The 26409-nt window shown below is 53.5% G+C and overlaps 1 protein-coding gene across 11 annotated transcripts in view; it reads left to right on the plus strand.

Annotated features, from left to right (window-relative positions):
• NLRC5 (NLR family CARD domain containing 5) overlaps positions 1-26174 on the plus strand; it is a 99021-nt gene extending 72847 nt beyond the window's left edge. For 5 of the 11 annotated variants that reach the window (XM_047793756.1, XM_047793755.1, XM_047793762.1 and 2 more), the window contains 24 exons: positions 9-71; positions 1988-2074; positions 4390-4473; positions 5239-5328; positions 5704-5769; positions 7470-7553; positions 7642-7725; positions 11516-11602; positions 12110-12187; positions 12985-13068; positions 13384-13467; positions 14123-14206; positions 14830-14913; positions 17632-17715; positions 19159-19242; positions 19586-19669; positions 19944-20027; positions 20168-20245; positions 21161-21244; positions 21331-21402; positions 21943-22026; positions 23237-23320; positions 23621-23737; positions 25109-26174. In XM_047793756.1, the coding sequence (XP_047649712.1) occupies positions 9-71; positions 1988-2074; positions 4390-4473; positions 5239-5328; positions 5704-5769; positions 7470-7553; positions 7642-7725; positions 11516-11602; positions 12110-12187; positions 12985-13068; positions 13384-13467; positions 14123-14206; positions 14830-14913; positions 17632-17715; positions 19159-19242; positions 19586-19669; positions 19944-20027; positions 20168-20245; positions 21161-21244; positions 21331-21402; positions 21943-22026; positions 23237-23320; positions 23621-23737; positions 25109-25220 (2026 nt within the window). In that variant the 3' untranslated portion in view covers positions 25221-26174. Of the gene's footprint in view, positions 1-8; positions 72-1987; positions 2075-4389; positions 4474-5238; positions 5329-5703; positions 5770-7469; positions 7554-7641; positions 7726-11515; positions 11603-12109; positions 12188-12984; positions 13069-13219; positions 13468-14122; positions 14207-14829; positions 14914-17631; positions 17716-19158; positions 19243-19585; positions 19670-19943; positions 20028-20167; positions 20246-21160; positions 21245-21330; positions 21403-21942; positions 22027-23236; positions 23321-23620; positions 23738-25108 lie in introns of those variants that run through there. The other 6 variants (XM_047793758.1, XM_047793763.1, XM_047793761.1 and 3 more) reach the window with 6 other exon arrangements.
• The last annotated feature ends 235 nt before the right edge of the window (positions 26175-26409 follow it).

Raw genomic sequence — 26409 nt, forward strand, 5'->3', positions numbered from 1 at the left:
TGTTCCAGGTCCCTCCATCACATGACCCTGCACTTCAGGTTTAGCGAGGAGCAGGAAGGTGGATGCTGTGGGTAAGTCCCCCGGAGCTGTGCCCTGGCAGCCGGTGGGGGCTGGGGACGAGTAGACTTGCCTCCCGGATGGACAGAGCAGAGGACACACTGAGAGGGCCAGGCTTTGTCACGGGCCAACAGGAGATTGGATTCGAATTCAGAGACCTGTCCGAGGAAATGGTCTCCACAACCTGCCCCCCAGGCTTGAAGTCCCAGCCCTACAAGGCCTGGCACCTTGGGCAAGTTCCTTAACCTCCCCAATCCTCAGCTTCTGCAGCTGCAGACAGGAGACACTAAGTTGCAGGCTGAAAGGAATGTGTAGGCAGAGAGGCACTCACAGATGCGAGGGTCCCGCCTCTGCTGACTCCTGGACCAGTGCTCCGTGGTTGCCTGGGTGAGATGGGGGCAGGCATTGCACTGGAGGCTGGATAATGGGGCGAGGGGGCAACCTCTGAGTGCAGCGATGACACTTCTGGTAGCTGTCTGATGCTCCTGGCTCACCAAGCAACCTGGGACCAGACCCTTCTCTGTGCATCTCAGCCTCCTCAGCTGTAAAATAACAATAAATAAAAGAGCTGATATTGTTGAGCCCCTGCAGGGCATCATTCTAAGAGCATGCACGTGACGTCCTGTGAGCCTCAGAGCTTTGGTCACCCAGCAGCAAAGGGTCTGCGACCTACACCACAGTTCACGGCAATGCCAGATCCTTAACCCACTGATCAAGGCCACGGATTGAACCCACATCCTCATGGATATTGGTTGGTTTCATAACCTGCTGAGCCATAATGGAAGCTCTGAGATATTAATCTTAGACACTTTCTGATTTTAAGATGTTTTTTGAAGTTGCCGAGTGGCCGCAAGCTATTCATTAACCTTACTGTATAGTCTCAGTGTAGGCTTCTCAAAGACAGACTTGCTGCTACTTTTAATTCCAGCATCAGTAACTCTCTGCAGAGTTCCTGTCATGGCTCAATGGTTAACGAACCGACTAGTATCCACGAGGACGGGGGTTCAATCCCTGGCCTTGCTCAGCAGGTTAAGGATCCGGCATTGCCATGAGCTGTGGTGTAGGTCGCAGATGCGGCTCAGATCCCACATGGCTGTGGCTGTGGTGTAGGCTGACGGTTATAGCTCTGACTCGACCCCTAGCCTGAGAACATCCGTATGCTGCAGGGGTGGCCCTAAAAAAAAAAACAAAAACAAAAAAAACCCTCTGCAGAAGCAGACATCACCTTTTATCTCGTCCACTCCACTCCCATGTCTGTTCATTACGTGACCCTAGAGCTGTAGTTCTTTTATTTATTTATTTATTTATTTTATTTATTTATTTTGGTCTTTTTGCTATTTCTTTGGGCCGCTCCTGCGGCATATGGAGGTTCCCAGGCTAGGGGTCAAATCGGAGCTGTAGCCACTGGCCTACACCAGAGCCACAGCAAAGCGGGGTCCGAGCCACGTCTGCGACCTACACCACAGCTCACGGCAACACCGGATCATTAACCCACTGAGCAAGGGCAGGGACCGAACCCGCAACCTCATGGTTCCTAGTCGGATTCGTTAACCACTGCGCTACGACGGGAACTCCTAGAGCTGTAGTTCTTCACCTTGACCTTGAACCATAGTCACCGGGAGAGCCTTGTTCCTAGAGTTTCTGATTCAATGGGCCTGGGCTGGGTTCCCAGAACATGCATCTCACCAAGTTCTCAAGGGATGCCGCTGGGACTGGTCGGGGACCACACTTTGAGAACCACATCCCCAGAGGGAGAATGTAGGCTCCAGGTGGGATCACTCTGAGGGGGAGGTGGGAGTGGTGGATGCTGGACATTTCCAGAGAATCCAAGCTTGGGGAGATCCCCCTGGAGCTCAGAAGCCACAGCCAGGACTAGCCAGGGCAGAGCAAGTATGAATGGCTGCATCCCACCTTGTTCCCCTTCCTGCAGCAGGTTCACAGGCTGTGGCCTCAGCCAGGAGCACATGGAGCCGCTGTGCTGGTCGCTGAGCAAGTGTGAGGACCTCAGCCAACTGGAGTAAGTCAGGGAGGAGGAGGGAGAGGAGCCTGGGAGCATGTACCTGGGCAGCCCTGGAGGGTGTGTGTGTGTGTGTGTGTGTGTGTGTGTGTCTGTACTCAACACCTCTCAGGACCAGCTCATGGGGGGTGGGGCACCTGGGACTCAGTCACACCCATAGGGCTTCTCTGTCCCCATGTATCCCTCCCACCCCCTCCACTGCCGCCATGGTGAAGCTAGTTCAGGGTGTGCCCCTGCTCTCATTTGGGGAGCCCTTTGCAAAAAGCTACAGGAGCCTCTTGGCCTCGTGGTGATCAAGGCATTGGAGCTCTGCTGGCTGGTGGGGACCGAAAGGAAGGATCCGCTGGCAGGTGGTTAAGAGCAACAGACTCAGGAGGACCCCAGAGTCAGCTTGGGTGGGGGCTTGGGGGCTCTCCAACCGATGAGAAGTCGTGTCCGTGTGGCCTGTCTTGGGTGCCCAAATAGTGCAGCCCCACGTGGGTAGGGAGAGGAAAAACAAAACAAAAAACTTAGACCCATTGAGCACTTTCTCCACCATCCTAGGTGCCTTGCATATTTTTGTTATCCTTCCAACAACACTAAGTACCGTTGTCTCCGCTTTATACATGAAAGACCTGAGGTACAGAGAGTTTAAGAAGTGGCCCTAAGTTACACAACTACAGTGCAGTCTTTACTCAAAACTGTTAGGAGTCCAGCAGTTCTTGCTGTGGTGCAGCAGAATCAGTAGCATCTCTGGAGTGCAGGGACGCAGGTTCGATCCCCAGTTGGGCCCAGTGGGTTAACAATTTGGCGTTGCCACAGCTGCAGTGTAGGTTGCAACTGTGGCTCTGATCTGATCCCTGGCTGGGGAATTCTGTATGCTACAGGGTAGCCAAAAACAAAACAGAACAGAACAAAACCCAACAAATCAAAACAAAAAAACCTGCTCAGCATAAGACATGCAGGATGTAAAGAGAGCTCTCTACCAAAAAACCACAGTTTAAATTCCTGTTGTCATGTGGCCAAGACAAGAAATGTGGCTGGTGAAAATCATTTTTTTTTAATCTTTTTTTTTAGGGCCACACCCGTAGCATATGGAGGTTCGCAGGCTAGCTAGGGGTCACATTGGAGATGTAGCTGCCAGCCTATGCCACAGCCACAGCAAGCCATATCTGTGACCTACACCACAGCTCACGTATTCCAGGGCACACTGATTATATTGTTTCTTAAGCTGTAGTGAAACCATAAGATGCTACAATGAAGGGAAATAAAAGTCTTCAAGTGCAATTTCTGATATTGCGTTCCCAAATAGGAAAAAAAAAAAAAAAAATTTGGAGTTCCCATCGTGGCCCAGTGGTTGACGAATCCGACTAGGAACCATGAGGATGCAGATTCAAACCCTGGCCTGGCTCAGTGGGTGAAGGATCTGGCGTTGCCGTGAGCTGTGGTGCAGGTTGCAGACAGGGCTCGGATCCCGCATTGCTGTGGCTGCGGTGTAGACCGGCAGCTGTAGCTCCACATCAGCCCTTAGCCTGGGAACCTCCATATGCTGCAGGTGCGGCCCTAAAAAGCCAAGAGACCCAAAACAACTTTTTTGTTGTTAGGGAAATGCATCTTCCAAACCTTTCTTTTTCCTAAAGTTACTCTTGTTAAAAAATTATTGTTCCTGGAGATCCCGTCGTGGCACAGTGGTTGACGAATCCGACTAGGAACCATGAGGTTGCGGGTTCTATCCCTGGCCTTGCTCAGTGGGTTAAGGATCCGGCGTTGCCATGGGCTGTGGTGTAGGTTGCAGACTCGGCTTGGATTCCATGTTGCTGTGGCTCTGGCTTAGGCCGGTGGCTGCAGCTCCGATTCGACCCCTAGCCTGGGAACCTCCATATGCCGCGGGAGCGGCCCTAGAAAAGGCAAAAAGACCAAAAAAAAAAAAATTATTGTTCCTAACAGATGCAGGCCAGGACATAGTAAAAGCGAATTGATTTTTCTCTAACTCCCGAAAGCCTGCTAGAGGCTGACATGAGTCCTGGGAGTGGTCACCAGGTACAGGAGGGGAAGATGAGAGCTGGTTAAGTGTGAGCTGCTGGTGAGGGGGATCGCGGTGGTACTTCCGGTGCTGATGGAGGTGGCGATGGCAGTGGTGATGGAGATGGTGGCGGTGATGGAGATGGTAGTGCCAAGCAGCAGGGCTGGGATGGTGCTGGTGGTGAGGACGTCGAGGCTGGGACAGAGGCGGCACACAGTGGTGAAGGTGATGGTGGGGGGATGCTGACAGTGCTGGGTGGTACCTGAAGAGAAGGCACACCTGCCCGCCGACAAACTCCTCGTTCCTCTTGCAGCCTCTCCGCCAACCTGCTGGGTGATGACGGGCTCAAGTCCCTCCTGGAATGTCTCCCTCAGGTGCCCATCTCCGGTTCGCTTGAGTAAGTGATGAGCAGCCTCAAGGGCAGCAAGGGGGAAGACTCCTGGGGGCCAGGAACATTTATGGGCTTCTTTGGAGGCAGGAACTCCAGAGGCCAAAGGCTGGGGAGAGGAAAGAGGGGTTCTTACCTTGAACCCCCTCACCTTGGATCCTTTTCTCCTTCCCTTATCGCTCACGATGGGCAGAGCTCTCATGAGACATCCGAGAGATTGTGACTAAAGCTTAGTGACCCAAGTTGACTCTGGGCAGGGAGGAACTGTTCATCCCTAAGCAGCTGCAGGACCTCAGCTGTCCAGGCTCTTGGTCCATCCCTTCCCCGAAGCTCCTCTGACCACATCTATGGGACATGAATTCTAAGATGTCCTCACAGCGGGGAGGGTCCCTAAGAAGTTTTCCTCACTCTCACTCCATCTCCCCAGTGACCTGGGAGACTGGCCGCCAGAGCCGGGATACAGCCCGTTGCTAGGCAACTGAGCTTTACACTCTGGGCATCCTCGACCCCTCGGGGGCTAGAGCTGCCAGCTTGGCCTCATCATCACCCTGTCTCAGACCTCAGGGGCTACAGGCACAGTGGGGGCAGCTCTCCCACTCAGGGTCTGGTGCCTGACCTGCCCGAGTGGGGGCAGTGCCCCTCTGGCCTCTCTCTGGACCTCACTGTCTCTGCCTGGAGGATGGACACTTGGACACGGAGGACTCTCCTCCCGGAGATGACAGCTGGAAGGGAGGAGATGAACCTGCCCCTGCCTGAACCTCATTTCTCTTCTAGTCTGAGTCACAACGGTATCTCTCAGGAAAGTGCCCTCCGCCTGGTGGAAACCCTTCCCTCCTGCCCACGTGTCCGGGAGGCCTCGGTGAAGTAAGGAGACATGCCACTTGCTAGTGGTGGGGAAGCAAGACTCCCATCCTCGGTGGTCCCCCACCCATGTGACTGGGAACAACCTCCACCCCCCTCTGAGCCTCAGGGTTCACTGAGTGTGGGATCGTAGTTTCCATTCTCTGAGGCCTGTGCACCACAAGGACCAGGGAGGGCCCAGGATAGGGAACGCCAAGGTCAGCATCCTCGCAGAAGGAGTCAGGGGTCTCCTCTGGTGGGCAAGGGTATCTCCATGGCTTCTACCCTCCCTCGTCCCTGTGGGCCTGGTTCCCTTCCCTCCTGCACCGCCTGGCACCTGGGTCCCAAGGATGCGGGTGAGGCTGGGCCTTTGGCTTCCCTACACCCTTCTCTCTGCAGCCCGGGCTCCAAGCAGACCTTCTGGATTCACTTCTCCCGAAAGGAGGAGGCTAGGAAGACACTAAGGTAATTCCTGGTCTGGAGACCAGGGGAAGAGCGGCTGCCATGGGGTCAGACTCCTCGCCTCCTTCCTCCCCAGGTCCTCTCCTCCTGGACATGCCCAGCTTCATGCTGCTGCCTGGGTTTGCCTCTGTTCCCAATCTTCCCACATTGCCAGTCCCTGGGCCAGGCCTTCAAATGGTGTTTATGGCCCTTAGCCACGTCCTAAGTATAAGTCTGGAGGCTTCTGAGTTAAGAGATCAGACTCTAGAGCTCCCTGGGGGAAATCTCAGCTCTACCACTTATCAGCTGTGTGACCTTGGACAAGTGACTTAACCTCTCTGTGTTTCAGGTCCTCATCAGTAAAATGGGAATAATAGTAAGACCTACCCCTTAGGGTTATTGTGAGGATTAAATGAGTTAATATGTATAAAGGGCTTGGAAGGACCTGGCTCATTTGAGTGCTATACCAGTTGTTGTTTTTATTACTGCTATTTTTGTTATTCCTACTCCCCTCCCCCGCCCCCATAGCTTTGGGCTCTGTCTCTCTCTCTCTCAGCCCTGAGTCAGTTCCTTTCCATGTGTGACTTCACCATGACCATGGCCTCTGACCTGGTCCCCTGCTTCTGCTAGGCCTCCTCCAGTCACCCCACAGCACCCGGAGGGATCCTGCCGCACACACATCCACCTGTGCCACCCTCCTGCTCTAAGCCCCTCCATGGCTCCCAGTTGCCCTTAGGATAAAGTTCCCATTCCTTCGCCTGGTCTTCTCTCTCACAGTCTGACCGGACTGTCACCTCCTGCCATGTGCTTGCTCCCCATCCCACAGGCACACCACATATGATACACCATACACACACCATCCACACACACACACAACACACACACATATACACAGCATAATACACCACATATACACACCCCACACATACCCCACGTACACCCCCCCCCCACACTACACACAAGACGCAACACATGCAACATATGGGCGCACAGCTTCAGCCACAAGGGATTTTTGGTCCTTGTTCACCAAACACGCGCTGCCCGATGAAGTGTCCCTGCCTCTGGGCTCTCAGCCTGACATTCTCTCCCCTGCCTTTCCTGAGATCAGCTTTTCCTAATCCTTTAAGACTCGGCTCAAACGCCAGCCCCTCCCGGACGCTTCCGGTGGCCCTTGTCCTGGGAGAGGGAGGGGCCCCCTGGTGCTGTGCTGGGTCCTCCTCTGAGCCCATCTGAGAGACAGTGGTCTAGGACCTGGCCCAGGGTGCTGCTGGAGACTAGGGAAGTGGTGAGGGGTTTGGGGTCTGGAGTCGGCTGACTTGGATTAAAGCCTGATGCTGTCCCTACTTCTTACCAGCTGTGTGTCCTTGGGATGGTCACTTTCTCCGCCTGTAGGTGATGCTGTTGGGGTTAAACGAGATACTGCATGTAAGGCCGGCCGGCCTGCTTGCTGGGGCTGCACCCAGAGGCTGGCACAGGCCTGCCTTGTAGTCAGGGCTCAATAAGGGACACTGTCCTAGCACTTTCTTGGGAGCGGGGTGGGGGTCTCTCCAAAGAGAAGAGAAGCTCCCAGAGTAGGAGTCGCACCTTTGGCCCTTCCTCAGGCCCTGGTCCCAGTGTTTGCACTCAGGGGGGCTCCCCGATGGTCCTGGGGGAGACTGGGAGGCAGCAGGACAGCAACCCTGACAGGCCTCGCCCGGGCTCTGCCCCTTGCCCTCCGCCCTCAGGCTGAGTGAGTGCAGCTTCAGGCCAGAGCACGTGCCCAGACTGGCCACCGGCCTGAGCCAGGCCCTGCGGCTGACAGAGCTCACGTGAGTGACCCAACCCAGCCCATGGGGGCAGCTGAGGGGTAGGGGGTTCCTTCCCAGAGCCTTCCCGGTAACTGACCTCTGTCCCCAGGCTGAACCAGGGCTGCCTGGACCTGGAGCAGCTGACCATCCTCCTGGGCCTGCTGAAGTGGCCAGCGGGGCTGCTGACTCTCAGGTATGGCCTGCCTGTGACCCTGGAGGGAGCCGTGGTAGGAACAGGGGGCAGAGGTGGGTACCTAAGTATGGGTCCCCCCGCCCACTACCAAGGTCATCGTCTTAGCCCTTTCCTGCACCCAGAATCCTGCCACCTGGATGCAGAGCCCATTAATCCCAGAAACCCCCTTAGGCTCAGAGAAGCCACCCTCTCCAAGGTGGGGGCCTATACTTGGGGACCTCAGAAAAAAGCAACTTCAAAGGACACCCAGCTGAGGTCAGAAATAACATGTTAAAAATATCGTGTTTATATATTCACTATGATCATTGTAAAACTTTTAGAAAAACCGAAGTTCCCACTGTGGCTCAAAGGTTAACGAAACCAACTAGCATCCAGGAGGATGTGGGTTTGATCCCTGGCCTCACTCAGAGGGTTAAGGATCCGGCTTTGCCGCAGACGTGGCTTGGATCCCGTGTTGCTGTGGCAGTGGCATAGGCCAGTGGCCACAGCTCCAAATGGACCCCTAGCCTGGGAACCTCCATGTGCTGCAGGTGCAGCCCTAAAAAGACAAAAAAATAAATAAATAAAATAAATAAAAACTTGTAGAAAAACATTCTAAGAAGTAGAGAACAATTTAAAAAACCTATCACCTGGTTTTGATAATTGCTCCTGTTTTTCCATGTTGGCTTCATATTTTAATTTTTTGGCTAAAGTATCTTAAAGTAAGTTATAGATCTCATTAAATATCACTCTGAAATATTTCACCGTGAACCTTTAAAAAATGAGAACGTTTTCTACATAATCACAGTTGAATTAGGACACTTACAAAAATTAGCAGTGATTCCTTAGTGTCAGGTATTACGTAGTCTAATCTACAATTTCCCAGTCCCCAGATGGGACAGCTGGCTCTTTGGATCCAGGATCCAGGCAAGGTCATGTTTGCTTGGGGTGGCGACGGCTCTTGAGACTCTTCCATGGCCTGTTGACAAAAACCCAGCCTCTGTGCTGTAGACGGTCCCACTTTCTGGCTCTGACTTGTGCTTCCTTGTGATGTCATTGAGTTTGTTCCTCCAACCCCTGACTTTCTTGGCCCTGGAAAGGCTCCGGGAGATTCAATGACATAGTTGTGTCCAAAAAAAAAAAAAAACAAAAAACAAAAAAAAACCTTGCTTCATAGCCAGGGCTGTGCACGTCTCAATGCAGCCCATAACGGGGCACATAAAGTCTGGTTGTTCCCCCCAAAGAACATTTTTTAAAATTGTGATAGAATACACATCACATAAAATTTACTATCGGTAAGCATGTTTTGCTACATCTTTGTTCAGTAGTGTTAAGAAGAGTCACATTGTTGTGTAACCGAAACTCTTTTCTTCTTGCAAAACAGAAACTCAGTATCCAATAAACCCTCCCCCTCCCCCAGCCCCTGGCAGCCACCTTTCCACTCTCTTGTCTCCGTGGATCTGACTCCTCTAGGTTCCTCATATAAGTGGAATCATTCAGTATTTGTTGGAGTTCCTGTCATGGTGCAGTGGAATCTGACTAGGAACCATGGGATTGTGGGTTCGATCCCTGGCCCCCACTCAGTGGGTTGCTGTGGCTGTAGTGTAGGCTGGCAGCTACAGCTCTGATTCGACCCCTAGCCTTGGAACATCCATGTGCTGTGGGTACAGCCCTAAAAAGACCAAAATATATATATATATATATATATATATATATATATATATATATATTTAGAAATACACATTATAAAAATTTGTGGAGGGAGTTCCCGTCGTGGCGCAGTGGTTAACGAATCCGACTGGGAACCATGAGGTCGCGGGTTCGGTCCCTGCCCTTGCTCAGTGGGTTAACAATCCGGCGTTGCCGTGAGCTGTGGTGTAGGTTGCAGACGCGGCTCGGCTCCCGCGTTGCTGTGGCTCTGGCGTAGGCCGGTGGCTGCAGCTCCGATTCAACCCCTAGCCTGGGAACCTCCATATGCTGCAGGAGCGGCCCAAGAAATAGCAACAACAACAATAACAACAACAACAACAACAACAACAAAATTTGTGGAATACCCAGAAGAACATAAAAAGAAAGTAGTACTTTGAAAAAAAACCCAACAGACCTTTAAAAGCAGCAGTTTATTTATTTATTAAAGTTTTTTTTTTTTTTGGCCACACCTGTGGCATGTGGAAGTTCCCGGGCCAGAGATTGCACCTGTGCCACAGCAGCAACTAGAGCCACTTGCAGTGACAATGCTGGAGCCTTAACCTGTTGCACCACCAGAGAACTCCTAAAAGCAACACTTTAAACGCAGTAGTTTTTTTAGCCATACCCATGACATATGGAAGTTCCTGGGCAAGGGATCGAACCCATGCCACAGCAGCAGCCTGAGCTGCCACTGTGTCAACACCAAATCCTTAACCTGTTGCACCACAAGAGAACTCCAAAGTAGCAATATTTTAAACGACACTCTTTCTTCATGCTTCTAAATTAATATATGTACATTGTAGAAAGTTTGGAAAATATTGAAAACTAAAAAGAAATAAAATAAAAACCATTCATGGAAACAATCACCATTAACATCTCATATTTTTTCTTAGCTCTGTCTCCCTCTTTCTTGCTATATGTTTTTTCCTCTCCATGTATATATATATTTTAAATATAAAACTGAGATCATGCTTATATAGTTTTATTTCCTTACCTTTGCAACATGATGTTATGTAGAGCTTTTCTTTTTAAATTTATTTTTATTGAAATATAGTTGATTTATAGTATTGTGTTAGTTTTAGGCATACAACTCAGCAATTTAGTTGCATATATATATATATATTCTTCTTCAGAATCGTTTCCCTTATAGTTTATTTCAAAATACTGAGTATAATTCTCTGTGCTGTGTAATAGGTCCTTGTTGGTCATCTATTTTGTAGGCCTGTTCTTTACTTTTTAATGTTTTGGCCACACTCACAACATGCAGAAGTTCCCAGGCCAAGGATGGAACCCAAGGTGCAGTAGCAACCTGAGCAAACTGAGCCACATCAGTGATGATGATGGATCCTTAACCCACTGACCCACCAGGGAACTCCTGTAGACTTTTTCTTAAACCTTAAAGTACTGTTTAAAAAAATAACCTTCTCTGTCTGGATTGTTGCAGTAACTGTTGGAACAAGGGTGATGTTAATTTTCTGTTTTATGCGTATCCCCAGTTTTTTGTTTGTTTTGTTTTGTTTTCCTTTTTTGGCCACCCTGTGGCATTTGTAGTTCCCAGGCCAGGGATCAGATCCAAGCCACAGTTACAACCCAAACCCCAGCTGCAAAAACAGCGATCCTCGACCCACTGTGCTGGGCCAGGCATGGAACCTGCCCCCAGCACTCCCAAGATGCCACAGATCCCGTTGCACCACAGCAGAAACTCCTTGTGCCTAGTTTTCTTTCTTTGGCTTTTTTTTTTTTTTTTTTGTCGTTTTGGGGCCGCACTTGCTGCTTATGGAAGTTCCCAGGCTGGGGGTTGAATTGGAGCTACAGCTGCTGGTCTACGCTACAGCCACAGTGACGCCAGATATGAGCTGCGTCTGCAACCTACATGACAGGTCACAGCAACGCTGGATCCTTAACCCACTGAGCGAGGTCAGGGATCAAACCCGCATCCTCATAGATACTAGTCGGATTCATTAACACTGAGCCACGACGGGAATGCCTCCTAGGTTTAAATTTTATAGTTTTAAAATAAGCAAAAACCACAAAGCCTCCAGACTCCCCCCTCCCCATGGCACTTTCCTCCCCATCCCCACTAACCCTGGGGGACCTTTGTCTGTGTCCACTTGTGTGACAGGGTAGAGGAGCCGTGGGTGGGCCGAGCGGGAGTGCTCACCCTGCTGGAAGTCTGTGCCCACGCCTCAGGCAACGTCACTGGAATAAGGTGAGTCCAGGAAGGAGGCCCCTCTGAATTCTTCATCTTTTCATGATCTTTGGGACCATTCCTCATCCAGACACTGCCCTCTTGTCCTGTGGGGTAATAGCTGTGTCATTAGCAAGTTTTCTGGGTCCCCAATGGCAGGAGCTCCTGGGGCCTATGTGAGGGGCTACACATACTTGTTGGGACTTGTGCAGCAGTCAAGCTGCCGTCAGAGAGAGGAAGTCAGCCTTAGAGTCAAGATAAACACTGCAGGGAGTTCCTGCTGGTTGTCTGGAAGTGGCCCCTGGTAACAGGAACACACACCATGGCTCTGTAACCAGAGGTGACAGTACGTACCACAAGAACTAACTAGAAGCAAAGGCTTTGGTGTTCCACTGACCTATGCCCAGATCCCACTGGGTCTAGGAGCTCGGTAGGCCAGGCAGCTCCAGTCCCCAGCACACAGGACTGTGCTGTTTCTACGCGGGAAGATGGCCATGGCCTCATGCTGGCTCCCCCTTCCATCCTCAGCATCTCTGAGACCCAGGAGCAGCTCTGTATGCAGCTGGAATTTCCCCATCAGGAGAACCCAGAAGCCGTGGCCCTCAGGTGGGACCTAGTACCTGGGGCCTAAGAAAGACCCTGGTGATGGGGGAGGGGGACAGAGGGGCACTGCTGCTTCTGACCAGGATTTCTCATGCCCCGGACTCATGCTCAGAGTCCTTTGATGTCCAAAATCACTGCATGATCTATGAGATCTGGCCCAGCCCACCTCTTCATGCCGTCCATCCCCACCCCAAACCCCACTCAGCTCCAGTCATCCCCACCAGCGCTCAGTTCCTCAAATACCACCTTGCTCCCTTTCACCTCAGGGCCTTTGCAAAGGCTGTTCCCTGCCCAGAATGTTCTCTGTCCACCCCCACACACACACCTTCTTTCTCCTCCTTTGCTTGGCTAACTCAGTCTTGTCCTTCAGGTCTCAGCTTAAATGCCACCACCTCAGAGAAGCCCTTCTCAACCCCCAGACTTAATGATGCCCTCTCATCACCCACTCTTACAGATGCCTCGATTCACAGCTCCTCTAAACCATATAAGACATTTTTGGAGATTAAAATGTCACCTCTTTGGGGTACCCCTGCATGGGTACATTATGAGGAATAGGCCATACCTGGATCTCAGCCCCAACTCAGCTTCTTGGCTGGGTCCCCTTGTGCAGTGAACAACCTGCACAGCTGTACCAGGGTCCCTGCCTTCATAGTCCTTGCCATGATTGATTTGTAAACTATAGGACTTTATTTAATCAGCCATTTCTTTACTACCATAAGATGTATTACTTGCAGGCAGGGACTGATGCCCCAGTACTGACGCAGGTGTTTAGAAACTGCTCTCTCCCTTTCCACCTCCAGGTTGGCTCATTGTGACCTCGGGACCCACCACAGCCTCCTTGTCAGGGAGCTAATGGAGACATGCGCCAGGCTGCGGCAGCTCAGGTCAGCACCCCGAAACACTGTCTGAGGCCTTGAGTTCCCTGGTTGACCACAGTGCCCGCTCCAGGTCGTAAGTGAGAGCCTGGCCAGTGGAAGATGAGGATGAGCAGAGGCTGGGGCCGTGCAAGCCCTGACATTCCTGCTTCCTCTGCAGGGGTGAAGCACATCTGGCCAGTGGGAGAGAGCCCCAGGGCAGCATGGGGGGCATGGCCCCACCGGGAGCTCCTGGGGGGCTCTTTCCCCTCTTTGTGGGATGTTTGACCCCCCCTGAGGTGTGTCCAGCCTGACGTCCTCTGGAATATGCTTGGGCCTTTTCAGCTTGTCCCAGGTGAAGCTCTGCGAGGCCAGCTCTCTGCTGCTGCAAAGCCTCCTGCTGTCCCTCTCTGAGCTGAAGAACTTCCGGTATGCAGACAAGACTCTCACTCAGCACCCCCCTCCTCTCCCTCCCCTGGTGCAGCTCAGCCCCGCCCCCACACTTCCTGGGCTCCAAAGAACTGTGTCCCTCCCCTGTGGAATGGGACCACACGTGGCCCTGGAGATGATGCCTGGGTGCAGCGTCGTGAGAAGGCCACATGGCGAGAAAGTGATTGATTCCCTCTTCAATACTCTTTTCTTTGCTTTTTGGAAATGAGTTTTTCTGACTTTCAGGTCTGTTTTAACCCAAGTGATTGCATCTGGGAGAAGGTGTGATCTGTCTTTAACACCCTCTCCAAAACTGGCTACATTTGTCGTTGTTTAAATAAAGATGCAGAGCTCTTGATAAACGGCAGTAGCTAGCGAGACTTCACAGGGCTGCCTGTATATGGCAGACATTTCGACGCTGCTACCTGAATGACTGTGGTTTAAAGCAATACTCAACTAGTCTGTGCTCCTGCCTCCAAGCTCTGTCTTGACATAATGATTCCCTGGTGGGAAAGGTTTAGGAAGGGAAGGAGGGTCCCCTCCCGCCACGCCCCCACCACCACCCCACCTCCTCGCCCTCTGCCACCAGCATTCAGAGCTCCCAAGACCCAGACCTCCTACCTGACCCGCTGTCCTTTGACTCCCCTGCCACCAGGCTGACCTCCAGCTGTGTGAGCTCTGATGGGCTAGCCCACCTGACATTTGGTCTCAGCCATTGTCACCACCTGGAGGAGCTGGAGTGAGTCACAGGGTTGAAGGATCTGGGAGAGGATGGCCCAGCTGAGGGGGTGGGGGGGATAGCAGGGCCTTTGGAAAGGTGGGTGGCGAGACTTTGTCACTTTTCTCCCTGATGAAGCCTGGCAACCCTGGGTGTGGCTTGAAGGCTGAGCGCCAGGTTCTTGGTCCCTCAGAGTGACCTTAGGTGAATAACTGTGCCACTGTAGACTTGGACAGTCACCTATAAAATGGGGCTTATCATCTTTCTCTGCCTAGAGTGGCCATGGGTGTTGGATACAGGGAGAGTTAAGGGGCGGAAGGATCATTGCGCACGCGTGTGCGTGTGCGTGTGCGTGTGTGTGTGTGTGAGTGTGTGTGTGTGCATGTGTGTGTTCATCCCTTGCCCCTGGCTTCCTGTGGCACATCCCTCATCCCGGGCATCCCATCTCCCTGGGGACCCCAGAGCCTGACCTTTGGGGCCAGGCATACCCCTATGGAGACTGGACAGGAGGGGTGATCTGGGATCTGCAGACCCAGAGCCAACCTCCTGGAGGACTGAGCGAGTAAGGAGGGGCTGATGAGACAGGTCAGCTCCAGGGGCTGGGCAGGCTTGCCTCATCTGACCTCATGCTTGGTCCCCTCCAGCTTGTCTAACAATCAGTTTGGCAAGGAGGACACCAAGGTGCTAATGGGAGCCCTTGAGGGCAAATGCTGGCTGAAGAGGCTTGAGTAAGTGATGGTGCAATGAGGGGGGGGGCGGGGGGGGGGGGTGTTGGGAGCATGCCTAAGAACCTTTGCATCTCTTGTGAACACAACTGTTAATTCCCGGATGGAGCAGGTGCGCTGAATGCTCTCTGGTTCGCTTCCTTACCTGGTCTGAGTGTTATCAAGATGCTTGATCACGAGAAACAGAATACTCATTCAAACTCATCCAAGCCACAGAAAGGCTGTCACTGCAGCTGCAGGCTCGCTTTCTACCAAAGTGGAGAGGGAGCACCTTTCTCCCTGTACCTGCACCACAAGTCCCCAGATTGAGTCTTCCTGGATTAGCTCAGGTCACATGCTCATCCCTAAACCAATCACCGTGGCTCTAAGCATGCAATCATCTGACTGGCCAGATCACTGCCCGCCCAATTACCTGCCCTGAGTCAGGGGTGGTATTTCAGGGACCTATTAACACAAGAAAGGAAAACGAACACTGGCCACACACACACCCGCAGACGACCACTGCCATTTGCCTACAGGCGTTTCCTTAGTAACTGACAACCTTTACTCTCACCTGTAATTTGGAGTCACCAAATTCTTAGAAACACTGGAAACAGCCCCAGTCTAAAGGGCAGGCCCCCATCCTGCACAGAGGACAGTATTGAGACAGAATGCTTGGCAGGGCATCCTCTGATTTTAATCTCTGAGTTTTTTCTGATTACCAAAAATACACACTAATTACGGGAAGTTCCATCATCACGAAAATAAGTAACAAAGACACGAAGTCCTCTAGCAGTGACATCCCCTGGGACAGTTCTGTAAACGAGCAGTTATTCTGTTATCCAATGAATTTTTATCCTGATTTTTTTTTTTTCAGTGCATGTTTAGAATACAGTTGCTGGGGGCGTTTTTTTTGTTTGTTTTCTTGTGTTTTTGCTTTTTAGGGCTGCGCCTTTGGTATATGGAGGTTCCTAGGCTAGGGGTTGAATCAGAGCTGTAGCTACCAGACTACACCACAGCCACAGGCACGCAGGATCCAGACTGCATCTGCCACCTCCACCACAGCTCTCGGCAACGCCAGATCCTTAACCCACTGAGTGAGGCCTGGGATGGAACCTGCATCTTCATGGATACTAGTCTGATTGTTTCTACTGCACCACAACGGGAACTCCTGGAATACAGTTTAAAAGCAGCCCCCTGACTTTTTGCCTTGACCTAATGGACTCCATTTTGTCCTCTGTTTATCCTGGGGAGGCGGGGGGGGGGGGGGGGAGGTGGGAGCAGGGAGACCTTTGACCAGAGGACCCCTCCCTGTCTTCCCACTGAGATGTTTCTGCGTCATTCCCCCCCGCCCCCCAGTGTGTGCTTGCACCTCTGCTCAACCTCCCTTTCTTCTAGAAGCTTTTCTTTGGTGGGGGGAGCTAGAGGCCCAATGAGGTCATTCATTAGCTCATTTCTGCACTTGCCAAATGCACGTGTTCATCTGAGCCCCTGGGCCAGAGCCAGGAGCCAGAGGTGCTTCAGTGAATAGGACACACATGATGCCCTTTGTCCTGACGTCCCAGCACCTCTTGTGGCTGCCTGCCTCTCAGCACCTTAGTCCCCCAGCTGCAGCGGGAGCACAGTGATGGATCCTCGCTCCTCAGAGGCCTCTTCCAGTTTCACATCTGTCATTTCTGAGTGTCTCCTCCCTGACAAGCAGCGGCACATCCAGCCGACTTTGCCCACCTGTCCCTCTGGGTGAAATGGTGGGGGCGTAGGTGGTGACTGGCAGCTGTACCACCTGGGTTCAAGTCTTAGCAGGGTGACCAGCTGTCCAGTTTGCCCAGGGCCGAAAGTCCTGTACCCTGGAAACTCTCTCAGTTCCAGTTCCAGTGGTCACCTCTCGGTGTGTGAGCTTAGGCAAGTTCCTTAACGTCTCTGTGCTTTTTATCCTCCTCTTAACTCTGGGGACAATAACTGGACCTACCTCCTCAGTGGTATGTGAGTTCACACTCTGTGCTATTATTGCTATTACTAGTAATTATCGTTCCCCTCTCCTGCCCAGGGTGAGGGCCTTAGGGAGCATGATCCATGAGGAGACCTGGTTGGGCCCAGGAATTGAAACCCTGCAGCCTCGGGTTCTATTCCTGATGCTGCCACTTTCTGTGCATGACCTCTGAGCCTCAGTGTTCCTCATCTGTAGAATGGGGGTGATTGTATATCCTCTTGTCTCTAAATGGCCCTTAGTGTGTGCTCGATATGCGGTCGCTATGATTACTGATCAGTAGTCTGGGTCTGGGAGTTCCCCCCGTGGCTCAGTGGCAGCGAATCCAATTAGTATCCATGAGAAGTCGGGTTCGATCCCTGGCCTTGCTCAGGGCTTCAGGATCCAGCATTGCCGTGAGCCGTGAGGTCACAGACTCAGCTCGGATCCTGCGCTGCTGTGGCTGTGGTGTAGGCCAGCAGCAGCTCTGATTTGACCCCTAACCTGGGAATTTCCATATGCCTCGGGTGCAGCCCTAAAATAAATAAATAAATAAATAAATAGCCCGGGTCCAGTGTGACTCAGAGCGTAGAGTCTGGATGACCTTAGTAATTGATGCAGAGAAACAGCATTTGGATTCCCCAGTGCGGGTTTGCTTTGTACCATTGCCTTTCCCACCATGCGGATGTAAGCGGCTGTCCTGGAGATCAGGGGGCATTGCATGTGGGACCCACGCCCAGCCATGCCAAGTCCAACTGTGGCCTCCTCTCCTCCAGCCTCAGCCACTTGCCTCTGGGCAGCTCCACCCTGGCCGTGCTTATTCAAGGACTGAGCCACATGAGCCTCCTGCAGAGCCTCCGGTGAGTTACCCAGGGCCCTGCTCAGCTCTCTTGGGACCACCCATCCAGGGAAGTGTTGGGGGCACCTCCCTGAAGACCCTCTGTGCCTCCTGTCCTTGGCCCATCCCTGTACCCTCCCAGGGATGGTGCCCTACCTCTTGCCTCTTTCTGCCACCAGCTTCCTCCTGGCTCCAGAGTGACCCGAGGGGCTGGGCCCAAGTCCCAGAACAGCCCTCCGTGTGCTAAGTCATCCTCTGCTCTTGTTCACATTTCTGATGCACGGATCCGGGTTGCGTAGACTCCCCATTTCAAGCTCCCAGGCGATGCCGATTCTGGGGGCCACAGACCACACTTCGAGAGTAGGGATGGACTAGCCTCGGAGCTGATGACCCGGACAGTCTGCCCTCCTGCCTCTGGCCACTTCGATAAACAAATAGCACATGTTCTTTTCATGTGATTGGTCAAAATACGAAATATTGGGACTCAAAACAAACCCGAGCAGTGACAAAGGCATCGTTCTGTTTTTATCCAAGTTTCCCTACCGTCCCGACCACTCTGGTGAAGTAGAACCATAGGCAATGAGCGCAGAGAGTTTAGGGAACCAGGTCATTTCACCCCAAATTAATTTACCTAAAGGAATTTCTCTAAAAATTAACTCGTGAGACTAAAGTAAACAAAACAAATGCAAGTTCCCATGGTGGTTCAGTGGGTTAAGAACCCGATCAGCATCTTTGTGGATGCAGGTTTGATCCCTGGCCTCACTCAGTAGGTTAAGGGTCTGGCGTTGCTGGGAGCTGTGGTGTAGGTCACAGACACAGCTTGGATCTGGGGTGGCTGTGCTGTAGTCTGGCAGCTGCAGCTCCGATTCCACCCCCAGCCTGGGAACCTCCATATGTCGCAGGTACATCCCTAAAAAGACAAAAAAAACCAAACAATCCTCAGACTGAACTTAGTGTGAGAACCCATGCATCACCTGTTTGGTTTTGTTTGATTTGCTCCCCACTCCCAGAGGCAAGGTGTGTTCAGGGGCAGAAAGCAGAGTAAACAGACTGATTTTAAGAAAAAGCCCACCATTTGCATAGGTTAGAACAGGATATGCCAAGGAGAAAGGAGTTGCCTGAGTTGTAAGACCCACAGGGAGTTGGCATTCTGCCAAGCTGGCCTGGAGGTCAAACCAAAACAGTGTGGCCCCTGCTCTAGTCCAGGGCTCTGGGCTCTCTTTGCCACCTTGCCCGGGGGGCCCTGGAAGTCTTTGGCCCATCACGGCTCCAACCTGGACTTCTGATTTCTCATCTGGACGTTGGCTACAGTCTGCCCACCTTGCCCGTCCCCCTCCCCCGGAAGTTCTGTGACGGGCACATGAGTTCCTGGATGTGTAAATGCTTTGCCAACTGTAGAGTTACAAGCACAGCACCTGCAAATGCCTTTACTCCTGACTGAGGCTTCTTGGCCCTGCTTCTCCAGTCTAAGCAGGAGCGGCATTGATGACATCGGCTGCTGCCACCTCTCCGAGGCGCTCAGAACTGCCACCAGCTTGGCGGAGCTGGGGTGAGTGCCTGTCCCTCCCCCCAACACAAGACAGCTTTGACAGGGGAAGACAACAAAAGCAAGGGTCTGCCTGAGGGCACACAGACTTCCACCTGGCGGAACCCCAGAACCAAAACCTTGGGAGACCCAAAGATGGGATATGGGAGTGTGGATTGCAGCAAGTGGGATTTAGGTCAGCTGCCAGGGAGGACATCCGAGAGAGAAGGCAAGAGTGGGGGGACTTTATCAGCGTGGCCGAAGCCTTTCTCTAGGCGTCAACCTCCTCTTCTGGGCTGAGGACACAGACAGGATGAGCTGGGTGGCAGGCTGACCGCTCTGGTTCTTCTGCTGTTCTTTCCCCAAGCTTGAGCCACAACCAGATCGGAGACACCGGTGCCGAGCACTTAGCTGCCATCCTGCCGGGGCTGCCTGAGCTCAGGAAGATAGAGTAAGTGGCCAGTCCTCCTCACAGGGGCCCTCGGCAGCCACGCCACGTTCCGGGAACATGCTGGCATCCTCCCCTAACCTCAGCATCCAGGCAGAGGGTCTGGGTTACCTCCTGGCACTGCTGATTCCGGGACCTTGAGCCTGCCCTGTCTCTACCCTTCTCTGGGCCTCTCTGCCCCATCAGGGGTGGTGTGCGGCAGGGGTACTGTCCCTTGGGGCCCCGTCAGAGGGAGGGGGATGGGAGAGTCCAAGGATCTGACTCCGCCCCTCCTCAGCCTCTCAGCCAATGGCATCGGCCCGGCAGGGGGAGCGCGGTTGGCAGAGTCCCTCACCCTTTGCGAGCACCTGGAGGAGCTGATGTGAGTGTCTGCCCACTGGGCCGCCCTCTGCCCTCTGTGTCCCTGAAGCCCCCCTGGCCCGTGTGTCCCGCACGGGGCACAGGACAGGGGTCTGGAGCGGGCCAGCCTGGAGTTCAGTCTCACCCCCTCTCCTCTTCCAGGCTTGACTGCAATGCTCTGGGAGATCTCACAGCCCTGGGGCTGGCCCGAGGGCTGCCCCAGCACCTGAGGGTCCTGCAGTGAGTGGCCCCCCGCCCGCGGTGTGTGCAAGATTAGCGGGGAGCACAGGGAATCAGGGCCCTCCATTGGCAGAGCTGCCTTGCCTTCGGGGAAACTGTGACGTGTACTGGGGCTGGCTGCCCCTCTCCCGCCGCTGGATCTGGGACAGGGAGATCAGGAGACCCAGCCTGGTCCCAGCTCTGCCACCAGCCCCTCGTGTGCCCTTGGCCAAGCCCCTGCCCCTCTGAGTCTTAGTTTCCTCATCTTTCCAAGAAGCACAGGAGTTCCCAGTGTGGCTCAGTGGTAACAGAGCCAACTGGTATCCATGAGGATGTGGGTTTGATCCCTGGCCTCCCTCAGTGGGTTAAGCATCCCAAGTTGCTGTGGCTGTGGTGTCGGCCAGCAGCTGCAGCTCCAGTTGGACCCCTAGGCTGGGAACTTCCATATGCCGCAGGTACAGCCTTAAAAAGACACACAAAAAAAAGTACAACAATCCCAGCTCAGTGTACCCTTTGAGCCGATCTCTGGGGGTGAAGTGTCAGCAGAGAGCTATGCAGGAGCAAAGTCCCACACAGCACGGCCTCGGCACTGTGCAGTTCGTGTCCTTGATCTTGCTTGAGGTCCTTGGGGCTGGGATTTCTCTTTGCTCCATTTTCTAGGCAAGGGAACTAAAGACAGGAGAAGTGTAGGAAGCTTACCCTATTAATATGAGAAGGAGCCAGGCCTTGAACTTGAGATCTCAGACCCCAAAGCCAGGGCCCCTGATACCCACCCAGGTTCTGTGTGGGTGGGGAGGGGGTTGGGGAGGCAGTTACCCAGAGATTGTCTAGGGTCTGGGGGTACAGCCTGAGACAAAGTTGAGGGTGGGGAATCCAGCCCTCCAATCCCCACATCTGGTCCCCTAGGCTGTCCTCACCCCCTCTTCCTTTCCCTAGCCTGCGGTCCAGCCACCTGGGCCCGGAGGGGGCGCTGAGCCTGGGCCAAGCACTGGATGGATGCCCATACGTGGAAGAGATCAGGTGAGTAGGGGCCATGGAGCTGGGGCAGGGGGACACGCGGGGGAGGGCCTGGGGAGTCCTCTCACGGGTGTCTCCCTCGCCTGCAGCTTGGCCGAGAACAGCCTGGCTGGAGGGATCCCACATTTCTGTCAGGGGCTCCCGCTGCTCCGGCAGATAGAGTAAGTAGGCTTCTTTGACTACCTGGGGAGTAGGGGTACGGGGGCAGCCCTTCTCTGGCTGAGCCTGACACCTGGGAAGGCTTTGGAAGTGACAGAGGCCTCAGGTATGGGGGGGAGTCTGGGACATAAAAGGGGGCACTCAGAGTTCCTGTCATGGCTCAGCAGATTAAGAACCCAACTGATATCCATGAGAATGCAGGTTCGATCCCTGGCCTCGCTCATTGGGTTAAGGATCCAGTGTGGCCATGAGCTGTGGTGTAGGTCACAGATGCAGCTTGGCGGATTCACATGGCTGTGGCTGTGGTGTAGGCCTGCGGCTGCAGTTGCAATTCAGCCCTTAGCCTGGGAACTTCCATATGCCACGGGTGCGGCCCTGAAAAGACAGGGGGCGGGGAAGGACTTTCCCCAGACTCCCAGGATGCCCCAGACCCTGGCCACTCCGCTCCCTCCTGCTCTGACTGCGGGGTGGGCAGAGGGGAACCGGGCTGAGGTGGGCCCCTGACTCAGACACCTCTGTCCCGTCCCTTTTTCTGTCCCCAGCCTGATGTCATGTGAGATTGACAACCAGACTGCCAAGCCCCTCGCCGCCAGCTTCGTGCTCTGCCCGGCCCTGGAAGAAATCATGTGAGTGCTTGCGAGAGCCCCGAGCTGGGACAAGTGGGACCTGGGGCCTAGTTCCCTCTGCCCTGGGGGTCTTCCCATGTGAATATGGGGAAGGCACGCTCACTCCGATCCCCTTCTTGAGGAGGTTCTAATACCTGAACTGTGAGGGTCATTGCTTCAAGCCATTCGGACTTTCTTGCCTGTCTCCCCGGCTGTGGAGCGGCGGGAGGGGAGGTGGATCAGATGGTCTCCAAAGGCTCTTGCCCTTGCCCTTCCCTTTGGGAGGCATCTGGATAGACCACCCTGCCTGATTTGTGGAGCCTTGGTTTGCGAGGCTCGCTTGTTGGTAGCGAAGAGGGGCTGAAACCAGCAGCCCCTGTTCCCGCCCCCGACCTGCCCACTGGCCATGCCTGCCGCCCTCTTGGCTGTCAGAGGTGCTCAGACTTTGGGGCCTGGCAGTGGTGCCCCAGGGATAAACTAGACCCTGGGACCCTGACTATGGTGGGAAAAAAAATGCGATCTCCTAAAGCACAGGACACAACCGATTTTAGGATTTTAGGTTTGCCTTCTAAAGATTTTAATTCTCATGACGTTCCACCAAAAAGAAGGTCGCAGAACAGCGCTTTAACTCCTCACACTGGTGATTCTCCCTTTTTAGCCAGCAGGGGGCAGACCACAGTGCCAGCGCCTTAGGAAGGACAAGCTTCCAGCTAGAAGTTAATACCACCGTTTGCACTGTATTTATCCTTGTACCTACCTTCTATTTAGGGTCCTCATCACAGGTTTCTCATTGATAGCAGGGATCAATGTTCCCTAAGATTCACTTTTTTAAAGTGACACAGAGGGGGAGAGGGAGCACTGATTTAAAGAAAAACATGAGATAAATAATAATAGAGGTCATGGCGATGCAGAGATGAGGCAAAGTCAGGCTGGAGGCACGTGCGTGGTGGGAGTTTGGATCATGATGTTGTTTCCGAAGACCACGTGTTCTGATCCGGAGAGCCAGTTCCTGAGGGGTGACCAGCTCGGGAATGGGGTTAGGGGGTAGGAAGGAAAAGGCTTCAGAGAGGGCACACAAGCACCCCATCAGGCAGCTCTCTGGTACCTGCACGGGCTCCTCCCCACCCCCCCCTCCCGGCAGCCCCCCCCCCCCGCCCTGCCCACCTGCCATCCGTCTCTGCCCTCAACCTCACTGCTTTCTGCCACTGACCTTGGGGCCTCTACCCTGCAGGCTGTCCTGGAATCTGCTCGGCGACGAGGCAGCTGCTGAGCTGGCCCAGGTCCTGCCGCGGATGGGCCGACTGAAGAGAGTGGAGTATGAGGGGCACATCTGGAGGGGCCACAATGGGGAGAGAAGGGCCAAGGGGAGACCTGTGTCCTGGGGAAAAACCAAGCGAGCCTGGGGTCAGGGCCCTGCATCCCAGGAAGCCCTCCTGGATATACACACCCCGGTCCCCTCCCAGCCCCTGGGTCTCAGCCTTCAGCCTTCCTGCCGCACTGCTGTCTGCTGAGTTCTCTAAGCAGATGTGTGGGGAGCCTGTGTCCCCCCCCAACCTTGGCCCAGGAGATGGATATAGGGAAACCTGCTCCATCTCCCTCTCCTATCTCACGCCAGTCTCTTTCCTCTTCCTCTGTGTCCGCCGGGAAGCCTGGAGAAGAATCGGATCACAGCTTACGGAGCCTGGCTCCTGGCTGAAGGGCTGGCTCAGGGCTCTGGCATCCAAGTCATTCGGTAACAGGACTTGCAGGGGCGAGAATGGTGGGAGGTGGGGGCCACAGCAGCCTCTACAATGCAAAGGAACTTTCTGTAGGAGGAGGCAGGACCTGGGTTGAGGGTTATCTATTTACTTATTTATTGCTTTTTTAGGGCCGCACCTGCGGCATATGGAGATTCCCAGGCTAGGGGTCCAATCAGAGCTACATCCGCCAGCCTACGCCATAGCCACAACATTGTGGGATCTGAGGTGCATCTTCAACCTACACCACAGCTCATAGCAACGCCAGATCCTTAACCCACTGAGCAAGACCAGGGATCGAACCTGCAACCTCATGGTTACTAGTCGGATTCATTTCTGCTGCGCCACAACAGGAACTCCTGGATTGGGGATTATCAAAGGAGATTTGGCCCACTCCACCAGGAATGTGGCAGCCAGCAGACCTGGATCAAATCCCAGCTCTACTGGTTGCTGACTGTGTAACTTTGCCTCAGTAACTCAACCTCCTTGAACCTCGGTTTCCTCATTTGTAAACTGGAGACAATGATCATATCGGCCTTAGACGGGCGCTCTGCAGACTAAATGATTCTACAAAGCACTGAGTACAATGCCTGGCACATAGCAAGTGCTTAAAATGGTAACTGTAATCAGAGCCACCATGTACAGTTGCACAGGCTGCACACTGTACCAAGGCCTTGCATCTAAAGGACACTGTTCACACCGTTGACGTGTTAGGTTTCTGGTAGTAGTGAAGGGTCTTGCTCTATAAAACTCAGTATATTATGACAGTTTCAGAAGATAGAAATAAAGTGTCTTAAAAAGGGGGAGCTTTCGGAGTTCCCGTCGTGGCACAGTGGCTAACGAATCCGATTAGGAACCATGAGGTTGCGGGTTCAATCCCTGGCCCTGCTCAGTGGGTTAAGGATCCGGCGTTGCCGTGAGCTGTGGTGCAGGTCGCAGACGCGGCTCAGATCCCGAGTTGCTGTGGCTCTGGTGTAGGCCGGTGGCTACAGCTCTGATTCGACCCCTAGCCTGGGAATCTCCATATGCCGCAGAGCGGCCCAAGAAATGGTAAAAAAACAAAAAGGAAGAAAAGGGGGGGGGGGCTTTCTCCTTATTTGCACAATGTGTCATATGAGCATGGCCCAGCTGGCATCACTAGCTTCCAGGGAAGAAGAGTGAGTGGAAGAAGTTGGGGTGGGCATGGGGGATACCATCTCCCTAAGGTAGCCATGCTGGTCTAATACCTGCTCCTACCTGCCAGGTACTCTGGGAACAGCTCTTCCCCTTTGGGGCCTCAGTTTCCCCATCTGTGGGTTGGACAGAGGGTAGAGACGAGGATAAGTAAGCAGCTCCCAGTGCTGAATGTCTGTCTCTGTGCCCCGCAGCCTGTGGAATAACCCCATCCCCCAGGACACGGCCCAGCATCTGCAGAGCCAGGAGCCCAGGCTGGACTTTGCTTTCTTCGACCATCAGCCACAGGTCCCCTGGGATGCTTGACGGCCCCCGCAAGACCCTTCCAATACAGCCAAGTGATGTCCGCTTCTATCCCCCAGGATAGAGGGCTCAGGAAAAGAGCCTCAGCTGCCTGTGCCAGCACACTGTTCCAGGAGGGAGAGACGCCGTTTTCCAGGCACGGTCTTCAGAATGGACTTTTTGGGCGACAAAGAGCCTACCATGGCCGACAGACCACCCTCCATCACACATGACATGCATGACCAGTCGGGGACATGCAGCACAGTGAGGATGTCGTGGCGTGATGCAAGAGACAGAAGGTCGCACGTGGCAGCGTTCCATGTGACATTGCATGAAACCTGCAGTGTGGCCTGTGGGTCGTTGGCGTGGGTTCTATCACTACATGTGATTGGCAGTCCATATTTGAGACATGGCACATGTCCATGTCGTATGCCATGTGGCTGGCCAGATGCCCTCATGCTGGTCCAAGATTTAATTTATTAATTTTTTAAACAAAGTATGTATTTATAGATTACCTTTCCAGAGCAGCTAAACCAGGGAATGTCTTCCAAACAAGTGGGATGAGGAAAGCATACAAGCACTGACCAGCCCAGTGGCCCGAGGTCCAGGGCCCTGGGCCAAGCCAGGGATTTAGCCACGAGGCTTGTGGATGACTATCCTCTCGCCTCAAGCCTCAGTTTTCCCAATCGGGGAACTGGCTCACCCCTCCCGTAGCTTCCCAGGTCTTAGAACCCAGGGCCAGGTAGCGTTAGCCTGACCTTGGGGATCACAGGCCTGGGCTGTCCTGTGTAAGGGACAAAGCCAGATCTAAGGATGCAGCGGGTGGGGACTGCCAAGTTAGGCAAGGCCGCTGGACCCGGCCACTACCTCAGTGGAATCTGACTGAACTCCCGGGAGCTCACAGTGTTCATGTTGTTTCCAAGAAGGCCCAAGGATTGTGAGCCAAGTTTGATCAATAAATGTGAGTGATCTTCCGGCCTCTAGCCTGAGTCTGAGTTCACCCCCTGCCCTGGGGACTAGAGAGCAGGGCAGACCACAGAGAGATGCTCAGAGGAGCTCTGGCCTGGGAGTCAGGAGACATGGGGTCAAGTTCAGACTCTCTCCATATCCGTGGTCATGTGATCGAAGGCAAGTCACCGTCTCCCTCCAGCGCTCACCTGCATCATGAGGGTGATAGAGAAGCTCACGGTATTCAAAACAGTCTTTGTTTGGC

The sequence above is a fragment of the Phacochoerus africanus genome, chromosome 8 (assembly GCF_016906955.1).
Source record: "Phacochoerus africanus isolate WHEZ1 chromosome 8, ROS_Pafr_v1, whole genome shotgun sequence".
NCBI classification, from domain to species: Eukaryota; Metazoa; Chordata; class Mammalia; order Artiodactyla; family Suidae; genus Phacochoerus; species Phacochoerus africanus.